The sequence below is a fragment of the Tauraco erythrolophus genome, chromosome 4, assembly GCF_009769465.1.
Source record: "Tauraco erythrolophus isolate bTauEry1 chromosome 4, bTauEry1.pri, whole genome shotgun sequence".
NCBI classification, from domain to species: domain Eukaryota; kingdom Metazoa; phylum Chordata; class Aves; order Musophagiformes; family Musophagidae; genus Tauraco; species Tauraco erythrolophus.
Genome location: NC_141468.1, coordinates 35,272,143 through 35,296,251, shown reverse-complemented (window position 1 = coordinate 35,296,251; position 24,109 = coordinate 35,272,143). Strand labels below are relative to the sequence as shown.

Here is a 24,109-nt window from a genome sequence, read left to right as displayed (position 1 = left end):
ATAACAAACCTGTGTTCTTATGAGTAGCCTATTGAAACCCATCAGACTTTCCGTATGAGAAGAGCTGAAGGACTATAAAGCATTATCCCAGATAAATCTTTATTTTTCCTCGTAGCTCTTATGGACAATAGTATAATAGAAGGGTTTTTGTGGGTTTTGACATGGTGCATTGTTGGGTTTTGTCGTTGTTTGGTTTGGATTGGGTTTTTTGGTAATAGAAAAGATAAACTAAAATCAGTTATCCATCAATTAATGTAAGCGTTAAGGAATAGCTGGATATTTTCCCATGTAAAAGCATGGTCATTTCAAATTTATAACTAATTTTATGGAATTGTCTTTTAAAGAAATGTGACATAAAACCACTATAGCTTTTCCAGACTTCTATACCACTCCTAAGCCTTACACATCAAGTACTGAATGACCAAGTAAAAGGTGATTGAAAGTGCATGAGTTAGTATACTCAGTAGATTATGGAGCTGCTTTCGAAGCAATATGTTTAAAGTTTCTAATAAATAATTGATGATCTGTGCACTTGGATCTAAAACTGTGTAAACTCAGTGAAAAATGAAATAGACTTGCTTCACAATGGTGAGTTATTCTTGAGATCCTAGTGTGTTTGCAGTATCAACTGCAATTTTAACTTTCAAGGTGTTCTGGAAAAGACTTTTCCTAAATGTTTGAACTTTAATAGTAACTTAAATCTGTAACAAAATCCAACTAGGTCTGAATAACTGCTGGCAGCACCTGGTTAGGATTTTGTCTTCCCACCCTCCCTACCTCCCCTTCCCTTCTCCAGAATACTGAAATCAGCCAGAATAGTCTAAACTTGATTGAACCATGAGTAATGTGTTTAATAGGAAGAGTAAAAATAGATTATTTTAATAAGTGGATTAAAGAAGAATTAGATGTGGAAGTATTGGATGACCTTAAATATTTAAAATTCTGTAATGAGGCAAATACTAGTGGATAGATTATATTCCCCAGTGGAGACTTGCTTTTTAGTGTCTTGTATGTGAGCTTTGTGGTTTTTGATTTTTATTTTTTTTTTAGAGCTCCAATGAAGTTGCAAATCTTGGTTCACTGCATATAATTATAGGTGCTGGGTGCACACGTTACGTAGCCGAGTCGTGTTTACCTGAAGAAAAACATGTTTTAACCTAGTTTTGTAGGGAAATAACGCTTTGACACTACTCGTTCCTGATAAAGTTTGCTTCATCTTACATATTATTTTATTCAGAGATACTAGCTTGTTATTGACATCTGAGGTTGCACTATATAATGTGAAGATTGCAATAGTTGTTGGTTTTACTGTGGATTTTTATATGCAGTAGAAATTTGACACTTCAGATTTTTTTCTTGTAGTCTTATACACTACATCAATCCAATTCAATAGCTCTTGATCCTCAGCTAATCTCCTGCTTGCCCTTAGCTACTGTGTTGCTTTTCTGCCTCTTGCTTTCTCCCTCTAGGGCAAGGAGCTGGTCTTTGAAGAGGTTCTTCTAGGTACTACCTGTCAGGCAGGCGTCATTGTTTTTTAAACATGGCTAATGTGCATGCAGCTCATTGAGCAGTGTAATTAAATGTATTTTTAGTTGAACTCTGAATCTTTTTGGCACACCTAATTCACTGTTTTTTGGTTTGTTTTTGTTGTGTTTTTTTTTTAAGGAAACCTTTTGAGTGTAGCAGTTAAAAATTACTGCTAGAGGGTTTTTTGTTTGAATTCCTGCCCATGTCGCAGAAGGTCGTCTAGTCCAGCCTTCCCTGCAGTGAGCAGGGACATCTGCAGCTATATCAGGTTGCTCAGAGCCCCGTCCAACCTAACCTTGAATGTTTCCAGGGATGGGGCATCTACCACTTCTCTGGGCAACCTGTCCCAGTGTTTCACTACCCTCATCATAAAAAAATGTTTCTTCTATCTAGTCTGAATCTACTCTCCTTTAGTTTAATATCATTACCCCTTGTCCTGTCGGTACAAGCCCTACTAAAAAGTCTGTCCCCATCTTTCTTATAAGCCCCCTTTAACTACTGAAAGGCTGCAATAAGGTCTCCCCGAGCCTTCTCCTTTCCAGGCTGAACAACCCTGACTCTATCAGCCTTTTCCTCATTAGAGAGGTGCTTCAGCCCTCTGATCATTTTTGTGGCCCTTCTCTGGACCCACTCCAACAAGTCCATGTCCTTTTTCTGTTGGGGACCCCAGAGCTGAACACAGTACTGCAGGTCGGGTCTCACAAGAGCAGAGCAGAGTAGAGGAGCAGAACCAACTCCCTTGACCTGCTGGCCATGCTAGGAGGTAGAAAGCTTAATCTGGAGGATGGTGACAGCTGGTTAAGTGATTCTGTGAGGGAGTTTATAATGAGCTGCTTTAGAGTTTGGCCCAAACCAGACATTTCAAGTTACCTTATGTGAAAATATTCTATGTGGATGTACAAACCACTGACCAGCCAGCAGAAAGTAATGTTCTGAATGTGTTTCCCCCCTCACCTTTTCCCCAGAAGAAAATTGTATGAAGTCTTGCACTGCCGACTGCCTCTCCAGGCCTCTCATAGCTGTTCTCCTGACAAAGCAATAAGAAGCATCTGATCTTTTTGTGAGATCTGTCACGTTTACGTCTGCGTAGTTGCCTCCAGTAACACTACTGCTGCTAATGAATGTTCAGAGCCAGCACAAAATGAGGGCATTAATGAAAGTTACTCCTTTCTAAACTGTCTCTGGTCATTTAATAATTCGAAGTGTCCATTCAAATTGTTGTTGGCCTTCATAAAGCCTGAAAGCAATGCAGCTGCTTGCAGTTAACTCATGAGCTATTAAATAGTTAATTAACATGACAGGTAATTATTTTTGAAATGTTTATGTTGCAAGGTAGGGAGAATTTGATCTTTTAAAACACTCCTATCAGAGGTTTGTAAAATTAATCAAGGTAATAATTGCTCTTACTTGGATAAGCACATTGATAAAGGAAACTTCTGATTTATGGTGTCTATATATTCAATGAAAACCACCTTCAGATGCTAAAATTAACTGTTTACCTTATCTATTTTGTAATTTACTTTATAAATAAAGATTGATGCTTTAGTTTAGTGTTGTCTGAATCATTTCATAATCTCTTTAACAAAGATCTATGTTAATGATAGAATGGTTTGGGTTGGAAGGGACTCTTAAAGGTCATCTAGTCCAACCCCTCTGCAATGGGCAGGGACATCTTCCAACTAGATCAGGTTGCTCAAAGCCTCATCCAACCTGGCCTTGAACACCTCCAGGGATAGGGAATCCATAACTCCTCTGGGCAACATGTTCCAGTATATCACCACCCTCATTGTAAAAAATTTCTTCCTTATATCTAATTGAAATCTCCCCTCTTTCAGATTAAATCCATTGCCCCTTGTCCTATCACTACACGCCCTTGTAAAAAGCCCCTCTCCAGCTTTCCTGTAGGCCTCCTTTAAGTGCTGGAAGGCTGCAATAAGATCACCCCGGAGCCTTCTCTTCTCCAGGCTGAACAGCCCCAACTCTCTCAGCCTGTCTTCATAGCAGAGGTGCTCCAGCCCTCGGATCATCTTTGTGGCCCTCCTCTGGACTCGCTCTAGCAGCTCCATGTCCTTCTTGTGCTGGGGACTCAGAGCTGAACGCAGTACTCTATGTGAAGACTGAGGCAAAGAAGTCATTGCCCATCAGTACTGACTTTACTGTTTGAAGACCTCAAAAAAAAAACCCCAAAGTTAGGGAAAGGGGAATTTCCTTCACCTTGCACCCTGTGTATTTTTTTTGTTAAAAGTTCCCACGTCAGTTATTTAGATTTACCTAACACTTCCCATTTTCACTCCTCACTAGAATAATATTAAATGAGTTCTTGTATGAAATAGTAGCTAACGCTTCATTTTCAGTAAGTGAGGGAAAACTACTGCCAAAACTTAGGTGCTGACAGCAGCACAGCAAATAGTCATGGTCTACTGTGACAGAAGAACAGGAACTAACGTGCTTGTCACTAAGATTCTCCCAGCGCTTAGAAAATCGCAGCTGGTACATAAACAAAATTGTTCTCCCGCACCAGAGGCGAACAGTGCTGACTGGGGAGTTACCACAGCAAACAGACGTCAGGACATCACTACAGATGTATTCTAGTTCCAGGGAACAGTAAAAGCAGACGTGATCTAATAAGAAACCTTCACGTAACAGCTGGAGACGTTTAAAACTGAAGAACGGCTTAAGCAGACTTTATTCTGATTTAGCTTTATAACAGCTTTTTTCTCCCCAAGCCCAGGTTCAGCTTTATTCCACGCAGTGAGGTTAGCATAATGTTATCAGAAATGAAAGCAACGTAAAATGACAATAGTTTCCAAGGCTCAAAGTTTTAATAGCAGAAATAATAATTGTCTGCAAAGATGATGCAGAGTTTTTATTTATGTTAACAGCTTTTTACAATTTATGCTCAATAAAACTAAACGCTGTTTAGGTTGATGCCTTCTTCTAAATTAAACTATCAGTTTTAAAAGGCAATACAGAATGAGTTACTAGCCAGAGATCTAATGATATCAATACAAATGTTAGAAATCACATGCTTTCTACAAAAAGATATATAGAGATATATATATATCTGTGAATGCAGTCAGATCATTTCTCAATGTTTCCTTTTTCTTTGATAATCATGGGATTTCAAATTTAGCTGTAAGCCAGACTGTTTTCCTACTCCTAAGCTGTCAAGAAAGAGTTCCTGAGGTGCAAAAAAGGTTCACATGAAAATAACCTCTTTCATTTCCAATGGCAGTACTTTCATACCTACTTAGTCCAAAGTATCTGGGATCTTAATAATCACTTTCATTCCATTTTTAGTCTGCTTTGATCTGTCAGTGTATCTATTTTCGAAAGCTTTCCATGTCACCTTTTTAAAAGTGTATTTTAATATTTATTTATTAGTATACAGACATACATGTATTTTTTTTTAAAAAAAAGCTTCATTATTTGATTTTTCTGGCCCCTTTAACAAAATATACCATCTGCATTTACAATCCATATGGAATCTTCTCCTAAAATGTAAAATATTCAAAGTAGCTAAGAGTCTTCCTGTGAAGAAAAATTAAATGGTTTGTCATCATACAGCGCTCACTGGAAGAAAGCCATATGTATTTTTGCATTTGCACTGCAAGGTAATTATTTTGCTCGTGAATCCTTGAAACCAAAAAATAACCTAGAATATGTCTTGCAGCATTTATTTAACTAAAACCAATCCTGAGAAGACTTTTCAAAAAAATAGTCACATTCACAAACACTACCAGTCCATTCACATTAATATGAATTCTCAAGTTAAAATGCTAAATGAAGCTTGTTTTAAACGGGTACCGCTACTGTCTTTTCCTCAAAAGACAACTAAGTGCCATTAAGTGTTGTCTTCAATAGAAAAAGGTTTAGTACACCTGATCCAGAAAGCAATTTGCAGAAAAAGCATTCTACCCTGTTACTGTCATATGCCTTTGCAGCAGAATTACTTGATAATTGGAAATCAAAAGAATCAAATAGATTCTAATATGGAAACGCATTTTAAAAGCTGTGGAGAAGATGTACCAGCTCTGCAATTTGTTAATGCAAAAAAGAGTTTTCTCATGTTGAGGGCCCAGTGGCTAAGGATATGTGAAAAGTCTGCACAATGCTGACTTCTATGCAGACCAGGAAGTTCTGGAAAGCAGAAAAGCTGATAATGTCAAACTAAATACTAATAAAATATTTGCTACTGGTGTCTACTCCATTTCAAAACCATTTATGTATCAGAAGAAATATGTATCAAGTTTTTATCTCTTCTAGATGCTGTTGAACCTGCAAGAGAACAGATACAAAGATAAATGGCTGATTCTATAACCATACACACATATTCAGAATAAGCCTTTTATATGAAAGACTACATACCATCTTAATGTCTGGCCTTCTGTTTTTTTTCTCATTCAGACACTGATCAGCAATTGAATACATTTTATGAACTGAAGGTGCATCCCAGTCGCACATCTTTTCATCAACATAATCCTCAATAGTTGCTTCCTCATCCTCAATATCATCTCTGATACTTAACTACAAGAGAGTTTGAACCAATGAGCAGATAACATTGTATGCATCTGAACATTATGTATTCCACATTAACACTTTGAAAACTTGATTTCTATTCTCAACCACTTTTCTAGACAAAGAATGATGATGATGATTCAGCAACATAATTATTCATCAATATTTGCAGAAACAGCCTATAAGACTATAAACAGACTATACATTTTTATTATAAATATCTTCTAATTGAGTTAACACAAAATTGTAAAGCAATTTTCTTTAAACTGCATCATACAGATTTAACTTTCTCCCAGTTCAAGGCTCAGTTTCTTAGCAGTCTCTTTTTTAAGAAAAGCAGCATGATCAACATAAATTATTTATGTTTACTTAATAACCCACAAATATGCAAGCTCAAGTGTGAATTTTTTTTTGTCAGCTTTATAAAGCCTCTTTCTGTAAACTAATGCCTTTGGTCACCAGCCTTGGTGGCTGCTATATCTATTCTAAAGGAAACTTCTTGCCTGAAATAAACTTTTAAATCTGACTGCTTTAGTCCAAGACTCTCCACCTCCAACACACTTGAAACACATTATCTTTAATCACAAATACTGTTCGAGGAATACCTCAGGCAAGCCAGCATGGTAAATGAAGAAAGAAGTAAAAAGTCAGAGAGTAGAGGCAGGTCTTCTGCCTTCCTTTATGGGTCAGTCTGAAATTGCTGACTAACATTCAACTACCCCAAAATTTTCAAAGCTAAGGATGCCACATTATCTTGCACTGACCATTCTCTTTACGCTCTCAAAAGTATGTTACAAAGATAAACTGTACCAGTAAAATCATACTTTGTATTCCTTTTTAGATACTATCTCTGAAAACCCCACAAAACCTCAAGATTCACTTTGACAGGGACTGAGCTCTCCAAGGTCTTTACAGAGCTCAACAGGATAATGCCACTCCAGAAGATACAGCTCAGAGGAAAATATTCTATTAATAGTACACAGGTATTCCTAAAGTGATCTGCTATCAAACAGCATGGAACAAAACCAATCCAAACCTCAATGCTACTTCATGCTCCATAAATAAGTAAGTCTTTATGTAAAACATATTCTAGGAAAGCCTTGGATTAAGTAGTTCAGAATTTAATTTTAAGCTAAATGAAAGGCTAAATTAAGAACAGCCTTGTAAGATTTTTAATTCAAGAGAGTGAACTCTGAGACAGTAGTTTGCCAATTAGTAGACTTGAGTTACTCATTAAATAGTAAAAACTGAAACAAAATTCAATCCAACCCTCACTCTGAAAAAAAAAAAAAAATTCCTTACATTCCAAGCTTCCCTGAGGTTAAAAACACAAGGTATTTGCAAACTATTAGTAAAGCTGAAGAGGATGAAAATTGATACAGGACTGGTAAGAAGTATAAAGACGTATAAAGAACCATAAAGAAACAACTGAGATGAATACTTTAAAGTGTTCTGGTGAATGAGGAACTACCAGGGTATCTGGGTGTACGAGGAGTACGCTGATAAAGCATAATGGTACTACAATAAACAGCAGTACCAAAACACAGAGAATTACAGTATCAGATAGGAAGGAGATTGTCGGAGTGCAGATCCTTGAAGAAACTGCACAAAGAAAACCTTGTGTAAATAAGGACTGGAGCTCTAAAGTTAGGCCTCAAGGGCAGAATGCCCTTGAAGTTAAGGATAAGAAAACTATGCAGTATGATAAGGGAGTAGTGTTTGCTTAGAGCAGAGCTTCGCTAAGCGGGTGTCTGTTTGAAATAAGCTGTTAAATATGACAAGCATATGTATCATCCAATAATGGTGTAGAAAAGGTGTGGTCTCAGGATTATTGGCAAATACTGTCTATATAAGCAATAAGAACTGCGCAATAAACGAGACTTCCTGCAGCTAACTCATATTGAGTCGTCTCAGTACTTCTCCAAATCCCTTCTCCGCAGGAGATGACCTCGGGGACTGAACAAGCTTCTACCAGCCAAGAGATAAAAAGTTTCAGCCTCACCTCTAAGACGAACATTGACAGATGAGCTGTTTTCATAACTATGTATTTTGATGACTAATTTGATTTGTCTCAGAACCTGTTAACTGACTACAATTTTATATAAAGTGATCGTGGAGCAGGGGAAGGGGAGAAAAAAGCAGAAGGAACACACCAGTAACTGTGGCTCCCGGTTTTCATCTACTGGAGGAAGACCCGTTATTATTTCTAGTAAGACCTAGGAGAAAAAAAAAAAAAAAAAAAAAAGGAGAGAAAATGAAGCATAGAATAATCCCTAGAATACATACCATTTGCAAAAAGGAGCATGACCCCCAGTCTTTCAAACAAACACTCACAGGATCTGTGTTTGTCCAAAGATAGCTCTCTACACAGTACATTGTTGTTGGTGTTCCTACCTTTATTTTCATTAACTGTTATTAGCAGTATGGTTTATGAATTTCAACGCAAGGTTTTTTTCACCCTGCATCGTATTGCTTCAAAGCAAAATGGAAGGATTTCATTCAGACACAGGATCTGGCCTTACCTCTCCATGAAGCTAAATGCCATGAAGGAAGAGGTCAGTAGCAAATAGGGTGTTGGAGTTATTCAGAATGGATTCATTATTCTCCCAGATATTAAGCTCATGTCTTTTTTTGTACTCAGCTTTAAGGCAAATCCCACATGGACAGCATACTTTTTGGGGCTTAAAACCAGTAACACAGACTTAATTTTGGAACATCTTTAGATTTTTTTTTTCCAGCCCGAGTTCATTTTTGTGCAATGCTATGCAATGTTCCACATTACTTCAAACTGCCTTTAGCTAGAACTTGGAATGTTATTTTACTCTGGTCTTTCACATGCAAATTTACACTTTAACAAAATTATTGTAATCATTAGCAAATTCAATGTTTTAATCCACATATTCAAATCATTTTAAACCAATCAAAGTTTAGAAACACTATCTTAAGAGGACATCTATTGAGAAAGGGAAAAATGATAGATCAGAGTAGATTATTTTATTTCAGATATTTTTGATTTTGTATGCTTTTATCATCAATGAAAAAAGTCATATATTGCTTCCCACATTCTACTTACTACTCCAAAACTGAAGATATCAGATTTAGGTGTTATCTCTCCTCGTAGAGCTTCAGGTGCCATATAGGCTGCTGTTCCAACAATTCTTTCAGTCATGATTGTTTGTGTGAATGTTACAGATGCTCTTGCAAGTCCGAAGTCAGAAATTTTGGGCATATATGTATCAGTTAATAAGATATTTGCACTGGGGCAGAGGAAAGAATAAAAAAAAAAAACAGATAATTTTTCAAACCAGTACAGTAATTAGGTTTTATAACAGACTAATAACTCTTTAGTAAGTAAAGACAAACTGCTATTTTGACTGTTTATTAAATTCTAAGATATTTATTTATTATTCACATAACAAAAAATGTATAAGTTAATTTTGTTGGAAATTGCTCAATTTCAAAATTAATTGGTCCAAATAAATCAAGAACGGACTGCCAAGATCCATCCATGCTTTTTCTTGTGCATGCATGCATGCATTAAAAAAAAGAAAAAAAAAAGGCAAAAATCCAAGGGAAAAAAACAAACACTCCCCTACCCTCAAATAAAAAAAATTCTTATAAGAGACAAATTATGTTACACCCATGTTTTGGATCTGAATACTCTTTCTTCAAGAAGGATAACAGAGCTCTGATCAACTGATACTGGATCACAGTACAATTGTTAACTGTCTAAATCTCTACTCTGAACTAACAGCAGCAGGTTTTTATACCTATTATCTAATACTATGTTAACCATTACAAATTCACATGCCAAATGAATACTAATATTCTTATTATTCTCCTAGAAAAGAAACAGAAAACTTATTAATGCTGGAATAATATATGTGTTATGTTTCCACTTGATCTCCAGCTTTTACTTCCCTTAAAAAAACTCTGAAGAATGAAGCTTGTCTAAAAGACCTTAACACTTTCATAAAATACTCAGTGGGATGAATTGCAGCATAAATGTTCTGCTGTTTTTTAGACTTGTAGCACTTGAAACTATTTTAATTAAAATCACTCGATTTAACATTTCTGTAATCCTCCTCATCTTCTGACTCCCGTAATGGAACCATAAAAAAAACCACATAGCCAGACCCAACATGTGACACTTAGTAGACACTTCCCCTTCTTGTTCACCAAACCTCTCTACAAAATTAAAACAAATGTAAGTTACAACAGATCACTTAGTATGGGAACTACTGCAAATACTGTTAAATGTACGACCACTGCAAAAGGCCAAACACTAGTCAAGATGCCATCCACCAATCAGTTCCGTATTTAAAGCCCAACTTCTAAAAGAAGGAAGAATAGGATCACGACTCCATAAATCTGAGCTTCTTATCAACTTGAGTCAAGCCCAAAGAGTGGTCATTTTTTTGATACACCACAAAGATCACAATAGAGGCAAGTTTTACCACAACTATCAAGTTTCAAGAGATAAATGAACTATTTCCTGGGCATAATCAAGCCAAAAAAAACCTATGGACAACTCTGAGAACATCCATTCAATCATTTCCCCTCTATCCTATAGAGAAGCTGTTCTAGTGCCTACGTGGTGATGAATTGTCTCCATACGTCACAGGAAAATGAAGATTAAAGTAAACCTTCTTAGATGTCTCTTCATCTAAGCTTTACCTGGGAGTGGCAGCACTATTAATAACACTAACCAAATGTATTGAACCATTCACACTGCAAGTGCAAGAAGCTGCAAAATGCAACCCAAACAAAAGAAAAAACACAACAAAAATAAAACCCAATCCTGTAATATGATCAACTCACAGCAGTTAGAAGGGCAGAGTAGCGTAAGGTAAAGAATGCGTCCCTTCCAGTCATTACACTTGTCCTGAGGCTTAAGCAGGGAAGAAAGAAGAAACATAAATTGTCAAAGCAGCAAGCACATTGTATGAGGCAGCTGAAGCAAAACTTGTTCCTCACAAGCTGGAAGGTCACAAAACCAAAGCAGCCTACATTCAGCAGAGTTGCCAGAAGGCAGAAAGTTATTGAAACATTCATCCATGACACCCAGTCAGACAGTTGCTCCTTCTTAACCCACAGGAGGAGTAAGGCATCTGGGACTTTTCTTCAAAGATTTGGACTGCTTTGGTATTTGAAAAAAACAACACAACAAACTGTAGCAAGGAGGAGGGGAAAAAAGAAACAAACAAAAACCACAAGAAAAAAACCCACCAAACCCTACAACAAAACTTCCACCTTTTCTGAGTTCTGATTATAACAAACAAGTGAACATCCGTTATCCTTGAAGAACTCTGAACTTCGTAAACCTGACTGAAGTAATTTTACTGTCTTCTTAACAAACAGCAGTAAATCAAATGAGACACTGTGAAGAAACGTTATAGGAAAAAGGAAAAAAAAAAAAAAGGTGGGTTTTAATCTGAAAAATTCCCCATTAATAAGTCATTATGTTCTCTAACAGCAGCTCTTTCATTAGCAGCAGTTGTGAAAGAACAGAACTTCTGGGTGTCTTCGCAGCACTCAAATCACTATCTGATAGTAACAGATTACAATAGCCTCATAATTATCTTTAGAAGTCTGTACTGGTCATGTCCTTGTGGTACAGATAAGATTACTGTGATGGATGGCACTTGCAGAAAAGATTGTGCCCTTGACTGAAGTAATGCTTCTTGCAGTTTGTTCCCTCTAAAATTACTTTAACAGAGGGAAGAAGAAAAAGGAAAAAGAAATTAAAAAAAATGAAAAGGGAAAATGCAGCCAGTGACAGTCAGCAGCTTTTACCTTTTAATATCTCTGTGAATATGATTATTTTCATGCAAAAAGTTGATACCATTTGCTGTACCTTGAACAATTTTACATCTTGTATTCCAAGAAATTGGTGGAGTGTCGTCCTTGAATAAGGAGGGAGAAAGGCAAGTAGAAAGGTGAAAATCTGATATACATATGCTCACATAAAAAAACCCCAAACATACAAAAACCCCACAATCCAAAATCGACTTCTTGCTATGTTTAGTGGTTTTCAAGTAAATGATTAACAAGACTAATAGCACACATTTCTTAACTTACTTGGGCACAAATACATGCATTTGTCACATTCAGTTCTTTCCCTTGCATTTTGCCTTAAATTAATTCACCCATTGCAAAAAGTGTTCTTGATAATATTCAACTCTGACCCTACAAGACCAGCTACACTGCAAAGAACTACCTGTATCTACTGCATCTTCCACTTTGCACCAGCACTGATACCAGAGCCTTTTAACCTGAAGGAACTAATCCAAAGCATTCAAAACTCATTTAAAGTGTTTTTTTCTAACAATGAGAAGTCAATCTTCCGGTGTTTTTGGATTTATCACTTCTCAAGAGTTTAGCTGGATTCATGTTACTAACTAGACTTTAGAAGTGAGGACACTTTCATTTCAAACCCACTTCTTAAACATGTCAGTGGCCAAGGGAAGAGGATTAGAGTATCTCATCATTCTAGCACCTCCCTCACCCACTCCTCAAAGTCAAGACAAGAAGATGATGACATAAGCAAGGGTCCATGCCTCAAAGACATCCAGTGAAGTCACAAAACGAAGTCAGCAACAAGAACACACATTCAGTAAGCACATTCCTCACCTATTTATCAGAAGACTCTTTCTGATTTACAGATTCTGATTTAGATTCCTTATGATTTATATCAAAAGTTTGTCTCTTCCTTGTAAAGGGCTCAGCTATTTCTACTTTAGCTTTGAATTACCACCAATCTTTTAACCTCACTTGATAGTGGCCAAAGGTACATGAACAAATATTTTCATAAACGTGCTTGTCAAGCACTGCTCACTTCTACAGATAAACTTGCGCTACCTTGAGTAAAACTCAGTCTCTCTTCTGCCCTGATTCAGCTAAAAAAAATAATAAAATTGCACATGTATAAGTACATGCAAGCAAATCAACCAAACCAACCTGAGATAGCAGTGCTACCAAACACAGCCAGTCCTTTCCCCAACCACTGCTACTCATAGATTTCATAGATTTCATAGATTTCTAGGTTGGAAAAGACCTTAGAGATCATCGAGTCCAACCATCCCTAATCCCTATTAAACCATATCCCTAAGTAGATCATCCACCCTATTCTTAAACACATCCAGGGATGGGGACTCCACCACCTCCCTGGGCAGCCTATTCCAGTGGCTGACAACCCTTTCAGAGAAGAAATACTTCCTAACATCCAACCTGAATCTCCCCTGACTAAGCTTATGCCCATTTCCTCTTGTCCTATCACCCATCACTAATGTAAAGAGCCCTTCCCCCACCTCCCCACCATCTTTTCTCAAGTATTTGTAGGCTGTAATCAGGTCTCCCCTCAGCCTCCTCTTCTCCAGGCTAAACAGCCCCAACTCCCTCAGCCGCTCCTCATAAGTTTTATTTTCCAGCCCCTTGACCAGTTTAGTCGCCCTTCTTTGGACTCGCTCCAGGAGCTCAATATCTCTCTTAAAGCGAGGGGCCCAAAACTGGACACAATATTCCAGGTGCGGCCTCACCAGTGCCGAGTACAGGGGCAGGATCACTTCCCTGTTCCTGCTGGTTACACTATTCTTGATACATACCAGTATCCCATTGGCCTTTTTGGCCACCTGGGCACACTGCTGGCTCATATCAAGCCGGTAGTCAACCAAGACCCCCAGATCCTTCTCCGCCAGGCAGCTCTCCAGCCACTCTTCCCCAAGCCTATAGCGATGCTTGGGGTTTTTATACCCCAATGGAAGGACTCTGCACTTGGCCTTATTAAAGCTCATGCCATTGGCCTCAGCCCAACGATCCAGTCTGTTCAAATCCCTCTGAAGGGCCTCCCTACCCTCGAGCAGATCGACACAGCCTCCCAGCTTGGTGTCGTCCGCAAATTTACTGAGGGTACATTCAATCCCCTCATCCAGGTCATTGATAAAGATGTTAAACAGAACTGGACCCAGCACTAAGCCCTGGGGAACCCCACTGGTGACCGGCCTCCAGCCGGATTTAGCCCCATTTACCACCACTCTTTGGGCTTGGCCATCCAGCCAGTTTTTAACCCAAAGGAGGGTGTGCCTATCCAGGCCAGCAGTTATCAGTTTCTCAACCAGAACACTATGAGAAACTGTATCAAAGGCTTTACTGAGGTCAAGGAAAACTACATCCACAGCCCTTCCCTCGTCAACCAGGCAGGTCACCCTGTCATAGAAGGTGATCAGGTTTGATTGGCAAGATCTGCCTTTCATAAACCCATGTTGACTGGGCCTGATCACCCGGTTAACCTGTATGTGCTCATTAATAGCACTCAAGATAACCTGTTCCATGACTTTGCCCGTCACTGAGGTCAAACTGACAGGCCTGTAGTTCCCCGGATCCTCCTTCCGCCCTTTTTTGTAAATGGGGGTAACATCCGCCAGCCTCCAGTCCAGCGGAACTTCCCCAGTGAGCCAAGACTGTCCAAAGATAATGGACAGGGGTTTGGCAATGACATCCGCCAGCTCTCTCAGGACTCTCGGGTGGATACCATCAGGCCCCATAGACTTGTGGGCATCCAGCCGAAGGAGCAGATCCTTGACCCGTTCCTCTTGGATCACAGGAGCTTCGATTTGCTCTCCCTCCCTGCACTCAGACACCAAAGGCCAGCTCACCTGGGAACTGCTGACCTTATTATTAAAGACTGAGGCAAAGAAGGCATTAAGGACCTCAGCCTTGTCCTCATCCCTAGTGACTAACGTACCCCCTGAGTCCAGTAGGGGCTGGAGGTGATCTTTAGCCCTCCTTTTGTTATTAATACATCTATAGAAAGACTTTTTGTTGTCCCTTACGGAGCAGGCTAGTCTAAGTTCCAATTGGGCTTTTGCCCCCCTGATTATCTCCCTACATGTCCTAACTTCCTCCCTGTATTGATTCCTGGATGCCTGCCTGTGGAGAAACCTTTTGGCTGCTGCAGCATCCTGTGAAAGTTCTGCCCTGACTCTCCGAGTGACCTCGGACAAGCTTCACCGCTTCTCCACACCTCCATTTCCTGCACTCATCAGCAGAAATGTTGGTCCTCAACTGTATTTACAAATCATGGTAGGAAACACCACGCGCAGTGTTAGCAGTTTCTAACTTTACTGGTGGTAAACTTGGTTATTGCAAACAAGAGGCGCTCAGACCAGAGACGTCCTTCTCCTTTCGCATCTCTCTGCCTGCCCCAGGAGGTTGATTATAGAGGTGCAAGCGTGAGAATTACGGTGCCGTTTGTTCTTCTGACAAATTCTCAGGTGTGTTTGGGCTTGTACAGACATCTGATGTCTAAAAAGCAGACACCCTCCCCATGTGACTGGAACATTGTATTCCCAAGCCTCTGAGTCCTGGAAGGCTACTTCCACTTGACCAGATCTTAGTTATAACAACTTTTTGGTTATTTGTTTTTCTTCTCAATGGTACATAATAACTCCTCATGTGCTTTAACAATTCTGAACTGTTGTGTTGCCCAATACCACCAATAAAATAAGATGATAAGTTTTATTCAGTTGTGCATGAAAGAGAATATTTAGTGATAGAACACTAGATCTAGCATACTTGTATTAAGAAGTTACTGTTCAGAAGAAAGATACTGTGTCATTAGTGATTATTAACTGGGTCATATAAATGGATCAGAATTTTACTATTCCTATTTCTCCTACTTGATTCTCTCCTAAAAAAAGATTTGTCTCACCCCATAGGTGACCACTGGGAGCATTCAAGTCCTTTTATTTATGTATTTTATGCATAATTAAGTGGTTCTGTAGTGTCGCAGCTGGAAGGCTTCAGGCGGCTCCAAGCAGACCAATGTTCTAATGCGAAAGCTTTAGGCTCTACTCTAAGGAAGGCCCCTTAGGAGTAAACGCCCTGCCTTAAATAGTCAGGAGTCACATGGTTTGCTAGATGGGTCAAGGCTATTGGTCACTTGACCATCCATCTCCCAGAGTGATTGGCTGAATGCTACAGCACCTGTTTCAAGGTAACTTTCCCAGTGTAACGAGCTACAGGTGTTTCTTAGTTAGCCTGCATAGGGAAAGAACTTTCACAGGATGCTGCAGCAGCCAAAAGGTTTCTCCACACCTGCCCATTCTTCCAAGACTTATAGACATCCCTTTTTCTTTTGAGATGTTCCCAAATCTCCTTTGTCATCCAAGCTGGTTTTCTACCCCGGCGACTCGACTTCCGGCACACAGGGACAGCTCGCTCCTGTGCCTCCAGAATTTCCTTTTTGAATAGTAACCATCCCTCCTGCGCCCCCTTACCCTTGAGAGCTGACTCCCATTGGACTTTGTTAACCAGACTTCTAAACAGCCCAAAGTCAGCTCTCCCAAAGTCCAGCTTGGCCGTTTTAGTGTTCCCCCTCCTAACGTCCCCTAGAATTGAGAATTCTATTATCTCGTGGTCACTATGCCCCAGGCGTCCTCCAACCTTCACATCTCCCACAAGACCTTCTCTGTTCACAAACAGCAGGTCTAGGGGAGCACCTTCTCTAGTCGGTTCACTGACCAGTTGTGATAGGAAGTTGTCCTCCACACTCTGCAGGAACCGCCTAGACTGTTTCCTGACTGCCATGTTATACTTCCAACAGACATCAGGTAGGTTAAAGTCACCCATAAGGACAAGGGCTAGTGAGCACGAGACTTCCCCCAGTTGTTTAAAGAATAGCTCATCAGTCTCACTGTCCTGATAGGGTGGCCTGTAGCAGATTCCCACTACAATATCCGCCTTCATAGGCCCCCCTTTGATTTTCACCCACAGACATTCTACCAAGTCATCCCCAACATTTAACTCTAAACAGTTTAGACCTTCCCTTACATACAGGGCAACCCCACCACCCCTTCTACCTCTCCTATCCCTCCTGAAGAGCTTGTAGCCATCCATGGTAGCACTCCAGTTATACGAGTCATCCCACTATGTTTCAGTGATGGCAACTATGTCATAGTTTCCCCGGATAACAAGAGCTTCCAGTTCCTCTTGTTTATTGCCCATACTGCGTGCGTTCGTATAGAAGCACGTAAGTTGGGCTTTCGACCCCACTGCACCCCTAGGGGGGGAAGTTTTATTACCTGAGCTGTTATTTTTGGGAATCTCTTTTACCTCAAGGCAACTTGTGTGTTGCTCCTGACTACACATATCACCCCCTGCTATCACTGAGGCAGCAGGCCGAAGGCACCTGCCTACACTCCTTTCATCAGACAATGGAGGGCCGTCCTCGGCTGTTAATCCTCTAAGTCTGACAATATCCCCCACCCCCTTCACATCTAGTTTAAAGCCCTGTTGATGATCCCAGCTAGTTCTGTAGCGAGCAGCCTTTTCCCCCGTGGAGACAAACCCGCCCCGTCCCTACATAGAAGATCTGGCATTAAGGTCAGCCCGTGGTTAAAGAAGCCTAGGTTGTTTTCCTCACACCACTTTTGCAGCCAATTATTTAAATCCTCGATCTTTGTTTTCCATCCCGTGTCATGTCCCAGAGCCGGTATGATAGAAGAGAATATTACTTGGGCCCCCGATCCCTTCAACATTCTTCCCAATACCCTGAGATCTTTCTTAATAGTCCGGATGTTTCTTTTCCTAATGTCATCCATACCAACTTGGAAAATAAGAAGAGGGTAGTAATCGGTGGGCCTGGCTATAGATGGGAGTTTTTTTATCACATCCCTAATTGTTGCCCCAGGAAGGGAGCAGACCTCCCTATGTAAAGGGTCAGGTCTACAAATCTGGCCCTCCACACCCCTCAAAAGGGAGTCTCCTAAAACAATCACCCGCCTTTTCTTCATAACGGAGGATGTCTTGATGATATGTGTGGTCCTAGGGAAGGATACTAGCGTGTGTGTATCGACATCCTCCCTGGGTGTTGGTTCCACTTGCAGAGCTTCATATCTGTTGTGTAACGGAACCTGGGAGGTAGTTGCGGGAGCAGAGGGGGCAGGCTTGCCGCGCCGGGCAGGGACCTGCTCATTCTCATCCTAATACCACTTCTTTCCTGTTGGGGCAGAAGCATTTGTGCAGCCTTGCAGAGGAAATGCCTCCAGCTGAAAACCAAAATTTTTTTCACCAAGTATTTTTTCAGCCTGATCAGTTCCTTAACCCAGCTCTTTCTCCAACTACTAAATGCTTGAGTCAGTACAACAGGAAGATCAGTGCAGAAAAAGGTAAAACGACATTTTTTAGGTCTGGGGGCATGGGTGATCAAAGTAGCACCATTTTAAAATGTTCACCAGATTATAACCTCAGAAGCTGCATTTGCTTAGTATGAAGCAGATTTAACTCCTTCGACAAACTAACATGGAAACTCAACTACTAAATTAAATCTGGCTTACTATTGTTTCACTCGAAAAAGTGACCTTGCCCTTTATACACAGTTGCCTCACCAGAAACAAAGTAACTTATTATTTATTACTATTAGGCCAAGGCTAGAAGACAGGTCATTTGATTAACTCAGAAGAAAGCACTGCATCTATGCAAAATACTAATTAAAAAAAAAAAGTGTTTCCCATTTATTTAGGCACTTCAGAAAGAGATACTCAGGCTACGAACACAGTGTTATAACCACTATCGCAAGGGCAATGAACAAAGGGTGATTTCACAACACAGAATCTAAAGAAGCAGCAGAGAACGTGCCAATGTCAGAACCAGGAACAACACTGGAGCACCCTCTGCTCCACCCCACGCAGGCAGAGCAAGTCCAAGCTCCTGTGCCACTTCAGGTAGTGGTTTATGACACTGTATTGTCAGCCCACTTTGACTTTTACACGTCTAAAATATTTATATCAAACATTACTGGAAGAATACTTGTATGTCGTATTTGTCTTCTAGAACACAGAAGAAAGTAGTAAAATATCGTTTGGCCATTACAGTTCAGTACTGTTTCAAAGATATTTCGTAGCTACCTATACTTCAGCAAAGACAGACAATGGGAAGCTAGAAAAGATTTTACTTACCAAACAAGCAAGTCTGTCGAGCAACGAACCGTTGGGCATGTATTCATACACCAGACACGGCTGAGCACCATCACTTGAGAAACCAAGCAATTCTACTAGATTCTCGTGCTGACACCTATAGCAAAAGAAAATTAAGAATCTATTCATACGAGCTCTGAACGACTCCCAACATCTGAGGAAAATACAAGACAGAGGGAACTTGATCCCAAATCGAGGGAACTTGTTCCAGCCTTACTTCACATAGCCAGGTTTCTGCAGTGGTGTTTTAAAACGAACAAAATACAGTCAGTCATGTTGTATATGAAACATTCTCACTTAACGTGAAAATTGTTAAGTTATGCCAGAAAGACAAAACCAAGGGATCACACTAGCTAATGTGTTATCCGCCAACTTAAATTCCCACAAAAGGCTATAATGACATTGTATAACACTGTACTCACTTTGCCATCATTTTTATTTCTTGATCGAATTGCTGTTTCAAGTCTTGAACACTGACATCAACCATCTGCAAAAAGAAGCATTTGACGTTAATATCGCTGGTCATATTAAAATGCACAGCTGTTGACAAAAAAATAATCGGAATTGTAAGTCTTTCTTCAGATTAGTTACATGTAACAACTACTTAACTGTTTACAGTCTTTTTTTCACTCAACTCAAAAATAAAGATCAGAGCACGATTTTTAATTCCTTGTAACACAGTATTATAGGACAAACAGATCCGGTTTCAGCACAGTCACCAACTTACTAATTTTATTTGACTGCAGTTACCCACTAATAGCACCTACCCATTACAAAATTAATTAATCACACTAACCATTGGTTATGAAGACTAAAATTCTGTGGCAATACCTATTTAGCTTGTGAACAGTTCATTTGATTCTGAAAGGGAAACCTCCCCAGCATCCCTTCCCTTCTGCCACTTCTTGTGTGCAGGGGAGAGAGGGGAACTGGAGGAGCTCTGCTTTTCCAGAAAACTTGCTTGAGCCACTCAAAGGAGAGCTACAGAAAGGGCAAGACTTCATCTTTCGTGACCGTGCTGATGACACCACTCATGGGACTACAGGATAAGGATCTCAACTCAACTAATACTTAACACAGTGATGCTTTTTCAAGTGTATCATTAAACACTTTCCACAGATACACAAGTCTATACTATGAAGGACACAGTCATTAAAAGGAAAAATGCCCAGGACAACTCACAGCAACAAGCTTCTTGACAGCCACGTTTCTGCCATTGATGTAGCCTTTGAACACAACGCCAAAGCCACCTTCTCCCAGTTTATTACCTCCCGCTGATTCTGGCCGTGCATCAAAATTATTTGTAATACTTTCCAAGTCATGAAACCAAAAATTACAGAAATCTGAAAGACACGTTTGCCATTTAGCACAACTATGTTTTCACTTAAGAACAAGTCCATTGAATAGATTCTCTGCTTCAGTTCTATTAAACCAAAAGCATGATACCATGCAAATCCTGACATAGTGGAGCCCTACTTCCAGTACTGTGATGAAGATACCAGAAAAAAAACGAAATGCAGATAAATAATACAATCAGCTACACATAATTTTCTTCACAACCAGCCCTGTAGCAGCTTTCTGATTGTATTTTTTGTTAATACTAGTAACACAGGTAATAGAAGTTAAATGTGCAGCAGATCGCAGAGAGCGCCATGCTGTGTCAGATGTAAAAATCACATCATGTTTCTGGCAGCAGTCCAAAAGTGGAACTCTAGGAAGGAACAGACCAATCATGCGCTTTCCTATAATGCTTTCTTTAATCATCTCTTCTCCAACATTCTTAGTCATTTCTGATATACAAAATTCAGCTTTGAAACACAAGATGCTAATCAGTCTACAAAATCTAAAAAGGGCAACAGGATTATCTGTAGCACAAAATAAATTGCAATTTAATTAAAAGTCAGGTTTTCCATCACAGTAGTTGCCTTAGTGGCAAGGTGCAACTTGTATTTAGATGCCTTATTACCCAGGCTAAACTCACGGTCACACAGAACAAGAGCAAAAGCAAGATGACATTTCCTATGGCTGCACAATGATGGGAACATAATCATCACTGTAATGCACTCCTATGACTTATTTCAAATGGGGTGAAGGACAGATCAGCAAAAAAGATTGTACTTAATTCTACCAAACTAAGCACCTACCTGTGGTACCTGACTGTGAGTCACTGTTTTCTTGACTGAAGCAGGAAGGAGCTGAATGTTGCTTCTCAGTACTCAGAGCTAAAACAGGCTTTACAGATGCCACTTCTTTTTCCTGTACAGCCAGCTGCTTCTCATGTATAGGCAAGGTTTCCTGTGAAGAAAGAGGTAATGTAACTTCTTGTGCCATCCTTACAGCTTCTGAAAATGGAATTTAGAAAAAGCGTTAACTGTACTAGGAATCAGAAAAAACAAATAACATTAATGCCAGTAGTTACTAAGATTAAGAGACACATAAGCATCACGAGAAGGTTATATTCTGCCACCGTATGTAAACTGTATGGCTCTTACTTAAACTTGAAACATACTAAACAGTTTCTATGAAACTGTTATTACAAATAATGGGAAATACATCCATTTCCAGTTGTTTTCAATTAATGCTTTCTGATTTTCAAATTACTGTGAAGCTCTTTAGCATCATAGAAAACTGAGAACACAGTACAAAATGTAAAAAAGTATCAGTTACCTGGAAGTAAGAGGTTTGCTGGTGCTAGGAATTGATTCCTAATCAGCAGATCCACAAGATCACCAACAGTACAGTTTGTCGTTCCCCAGTCATAAAGCAATTCGCATGTGGGGCTCTTTCCCATTTGTACAAATGCCTCAAATCTCCTTAAAAGATAAATTAAGACAAACGTTAAAAAAAAGTGACCTTGAGAACCATGAAGGGAAAGAGATTAAAGGTATACAAAAAGACACTAAAAAACATTTTAAAAAAAGAATCAGAATGTAGTGTGCAATTATTTGCAAATGTTCTGAAAACACAGCTAAAAAAACATAAAGACATTCAAACTCAGGGGAAAAACATGGGGAATATGGGGAAAAAAACTCAGGGAAAAATATGCTTAGATGGTTTCAACATTTTGCCCAGAAACCATTATACATCAGCATGCAGGACCAACAGAGAATACCAGTGAGACAACAAGGCAAGTGAGAGCCGGATCAAATGGAGGAAAAAAAAAAAAAAGAGTTTTTCCATCCATTTGGCATTCACATTTCATTTTGAGAACTTCAAAATGGGCATTAGGCAGAAATTGAGATCCACTGTTCTCACTGATTTATTATTATTCTAGAAAGGCAAACAAAGATTTAATGGTAACATCACTAGAAAGACTGTAAACCCAAGATCCTATGTGAGGTATTTAAAATCTCACAACTTTTGAAATGGCTTAAGGATTCAACAAGCCCTTCAAGCAACATGGAGTTAATAAAACACTGCTTACGTCACTTCTCAATTAAATTGGACAGTTTTAGGTCTTGCACCCCATATTTGCTGGGCGTTTTCTTGGGAACAGAAAATTAGGAGTTACACAGTCCAGTTGTCACTTCTGCTGTTCTCGTGCAAAGACGCACAATGAAGTCACAGAGCTACACAACCAGTGCTGCATCACCAAAACCGCGTATGTCTGGCTCTGATTAATCTAATTTCCTTAGTCAATTTTCTTTGGCTATAGCTTGTCTGAAGGCTGAACTACAGAACTATTAGGACTAAGAGGGTAGATTTAGATTGGATATAAGGAAGAAATTTTTCACTCAGAGGGTGGTGAGGCACTGGAACAGGATGTCCAGAGAAGTTGTAGATGCCCCATCCCTGGAAGTGTTCAAGGCCAGGTTGGATGAAGCTTTGGGCAACCTGGTGTAGTGGAGGGTGTCCCTGCCCATGGCAGAGGGGTTGGAACTAGATGATCTTTGAGGTCCCTTCCAACCCTAACTATTCTGTGATTCTATGACTAATTACTTTGAGTTCCCTAAGGAAATAGTACTGTCCGACGTAAGTACCTACTGGCACACGAACCGCAACAAGTTGCAATAACGGGACGGACAACGGAAGTTACGTTCAACAGCAAACAGGGTTACGTTACGTGACTTCTGTGTAGGACCTGATATGCATTTGGCTGTATCTGCTTTCACCGGACGGGTCGGTTATATCCACTGCCAATTTCTTCCACCCTTCTTGCGGATCGAGGAAGTCTGCCAGCCGCCTCATGAGCCCGTAGCCAATGCAGCGGACGTACGTTGAAGCCGTTACGGGCCTGTTCATCTTCGGCTCCTTCGGGACACAAACGGCGCCGTTACCGAAGCGGTCCGCTCCCCGGGGATGCGGCAAGACGGTAACGCGGCAGACCCGACACCGCGGCTGCTTCGCGCCCCGCTCGACAGCGGCCGCCCTCGCCGGCCCCCCTCACGGCTCCGCCAGACGGGTCCCGGCCCGCCCCCGCCCCCGGCAGGCGAGTGCCCGTGCCCGTGCCCGTGCCCCCGACCCCGTGCCGAGCCGTGCCGAGCCCCACCACACCGCCGATCCCTGTCGCTTCCCGGCGGCAGCAGCGGCGCCACAACACGACCCGCCCGCCCCGCCCTGCTCCGCGCGCCTTGCTCACGTCAGGCGTTCCCACCGCATCACTTCCCCTTTAAGAGGGAACGATTCGATCGCTGACGACGCTGCCGTCACCGGCACGGAGCCGGCAGCCCGGTGAGGTGAAAGCGGAAGCGCTTTCCTCCCAGGCGCCCTTCCCATAGGCTGCCCGGGAGCTGCCCCGCCCCGTGCGGCGCGCCCCATGGCCGGCCGGGAGCGGGGGGAGGTCCCGCTCTCGCTCTCCCCGCGCGGCTGGAGAAGTTGGTACGGTCCGCGCGCCCCTTCCCCCGTGGGGACGGGGACAGGGACTGGAAAGGGGCGGGGGGGTGGGGGTGTGTGTATGAGTCCTGGCGCCCCCTGGCGGCCCTTCCCGGGGGCGCGTGGCGGCGGTCCGCGGGGCCGGGGTCGTGTGGCCGTGCGGCGGCACCGGCTCGTAACGGCCGTTCAGGACGGGGGCGGTGCCAGCGCCCCCCCCGCCCCCATCCCCTTCCAACAGCTTTTGTTTAGTAGCTGATGTTTTTCCTTCTCCCCTCCCC

General features: G+C 41.0%; 1 protein-coding gene across 4 annotated transcripts; it reads right to left on the bottom strand.

The window, feature by feature from the left end:
- Nucleotides 1-5,373: 5,373 nt before the first annotated feature.
- On the bottom strand, nt 5,374-23,659 carry IRAK4 (interleukin 1 receptor associated kinase 4). 4 transcript variants are annotated; one of them, XM_086609830.1, is made up of 12 exons: nt 23,599-23,659; nt 23,101-23,270; nt 21,687-21,832; nt 21,164-21,361; nt 20,202-20,362; nt 19,442-19,506; nt 19,002-19,116; nt 11,842-11,951; nt 9,119-9,302; nt 8,199-8,261; nt 5,896-6,054; nt 5,374-5,805 (listed from the first exon to the last, which is right to left on the bottom strand). In XM_086609830.1, the coding sequence occupies exons 2-12, from the start codon at nt 23,259-23,261 to the stop codon at nt 5,773-5,775; spliced, it is 1,395 nt and encodes a 464-aa protein (XP_086465956.1). In that variant the 5' UTR covers nt 23,262-23,270; nt 23,599-23,659; the 3' UTR covers nt 5,374-5,772. The 4 variants fall into 4 exon arrangements, with proteins under 4 accessions (XP_086465956.1, XP_086465958.1, XP_086465957.1 ...); XM_086609832.1 differs by lacking the exon at nt 23,599-23,659 and adding an exon at nt 23,509-23,556; XM_086609831.1 differs by lacking the exon at nt 23,599-23,659 and adding an exon at nt 23,514-23,556.
- Nucleotides 23,660-24,109: the final 450 nt, after the last annotated feature.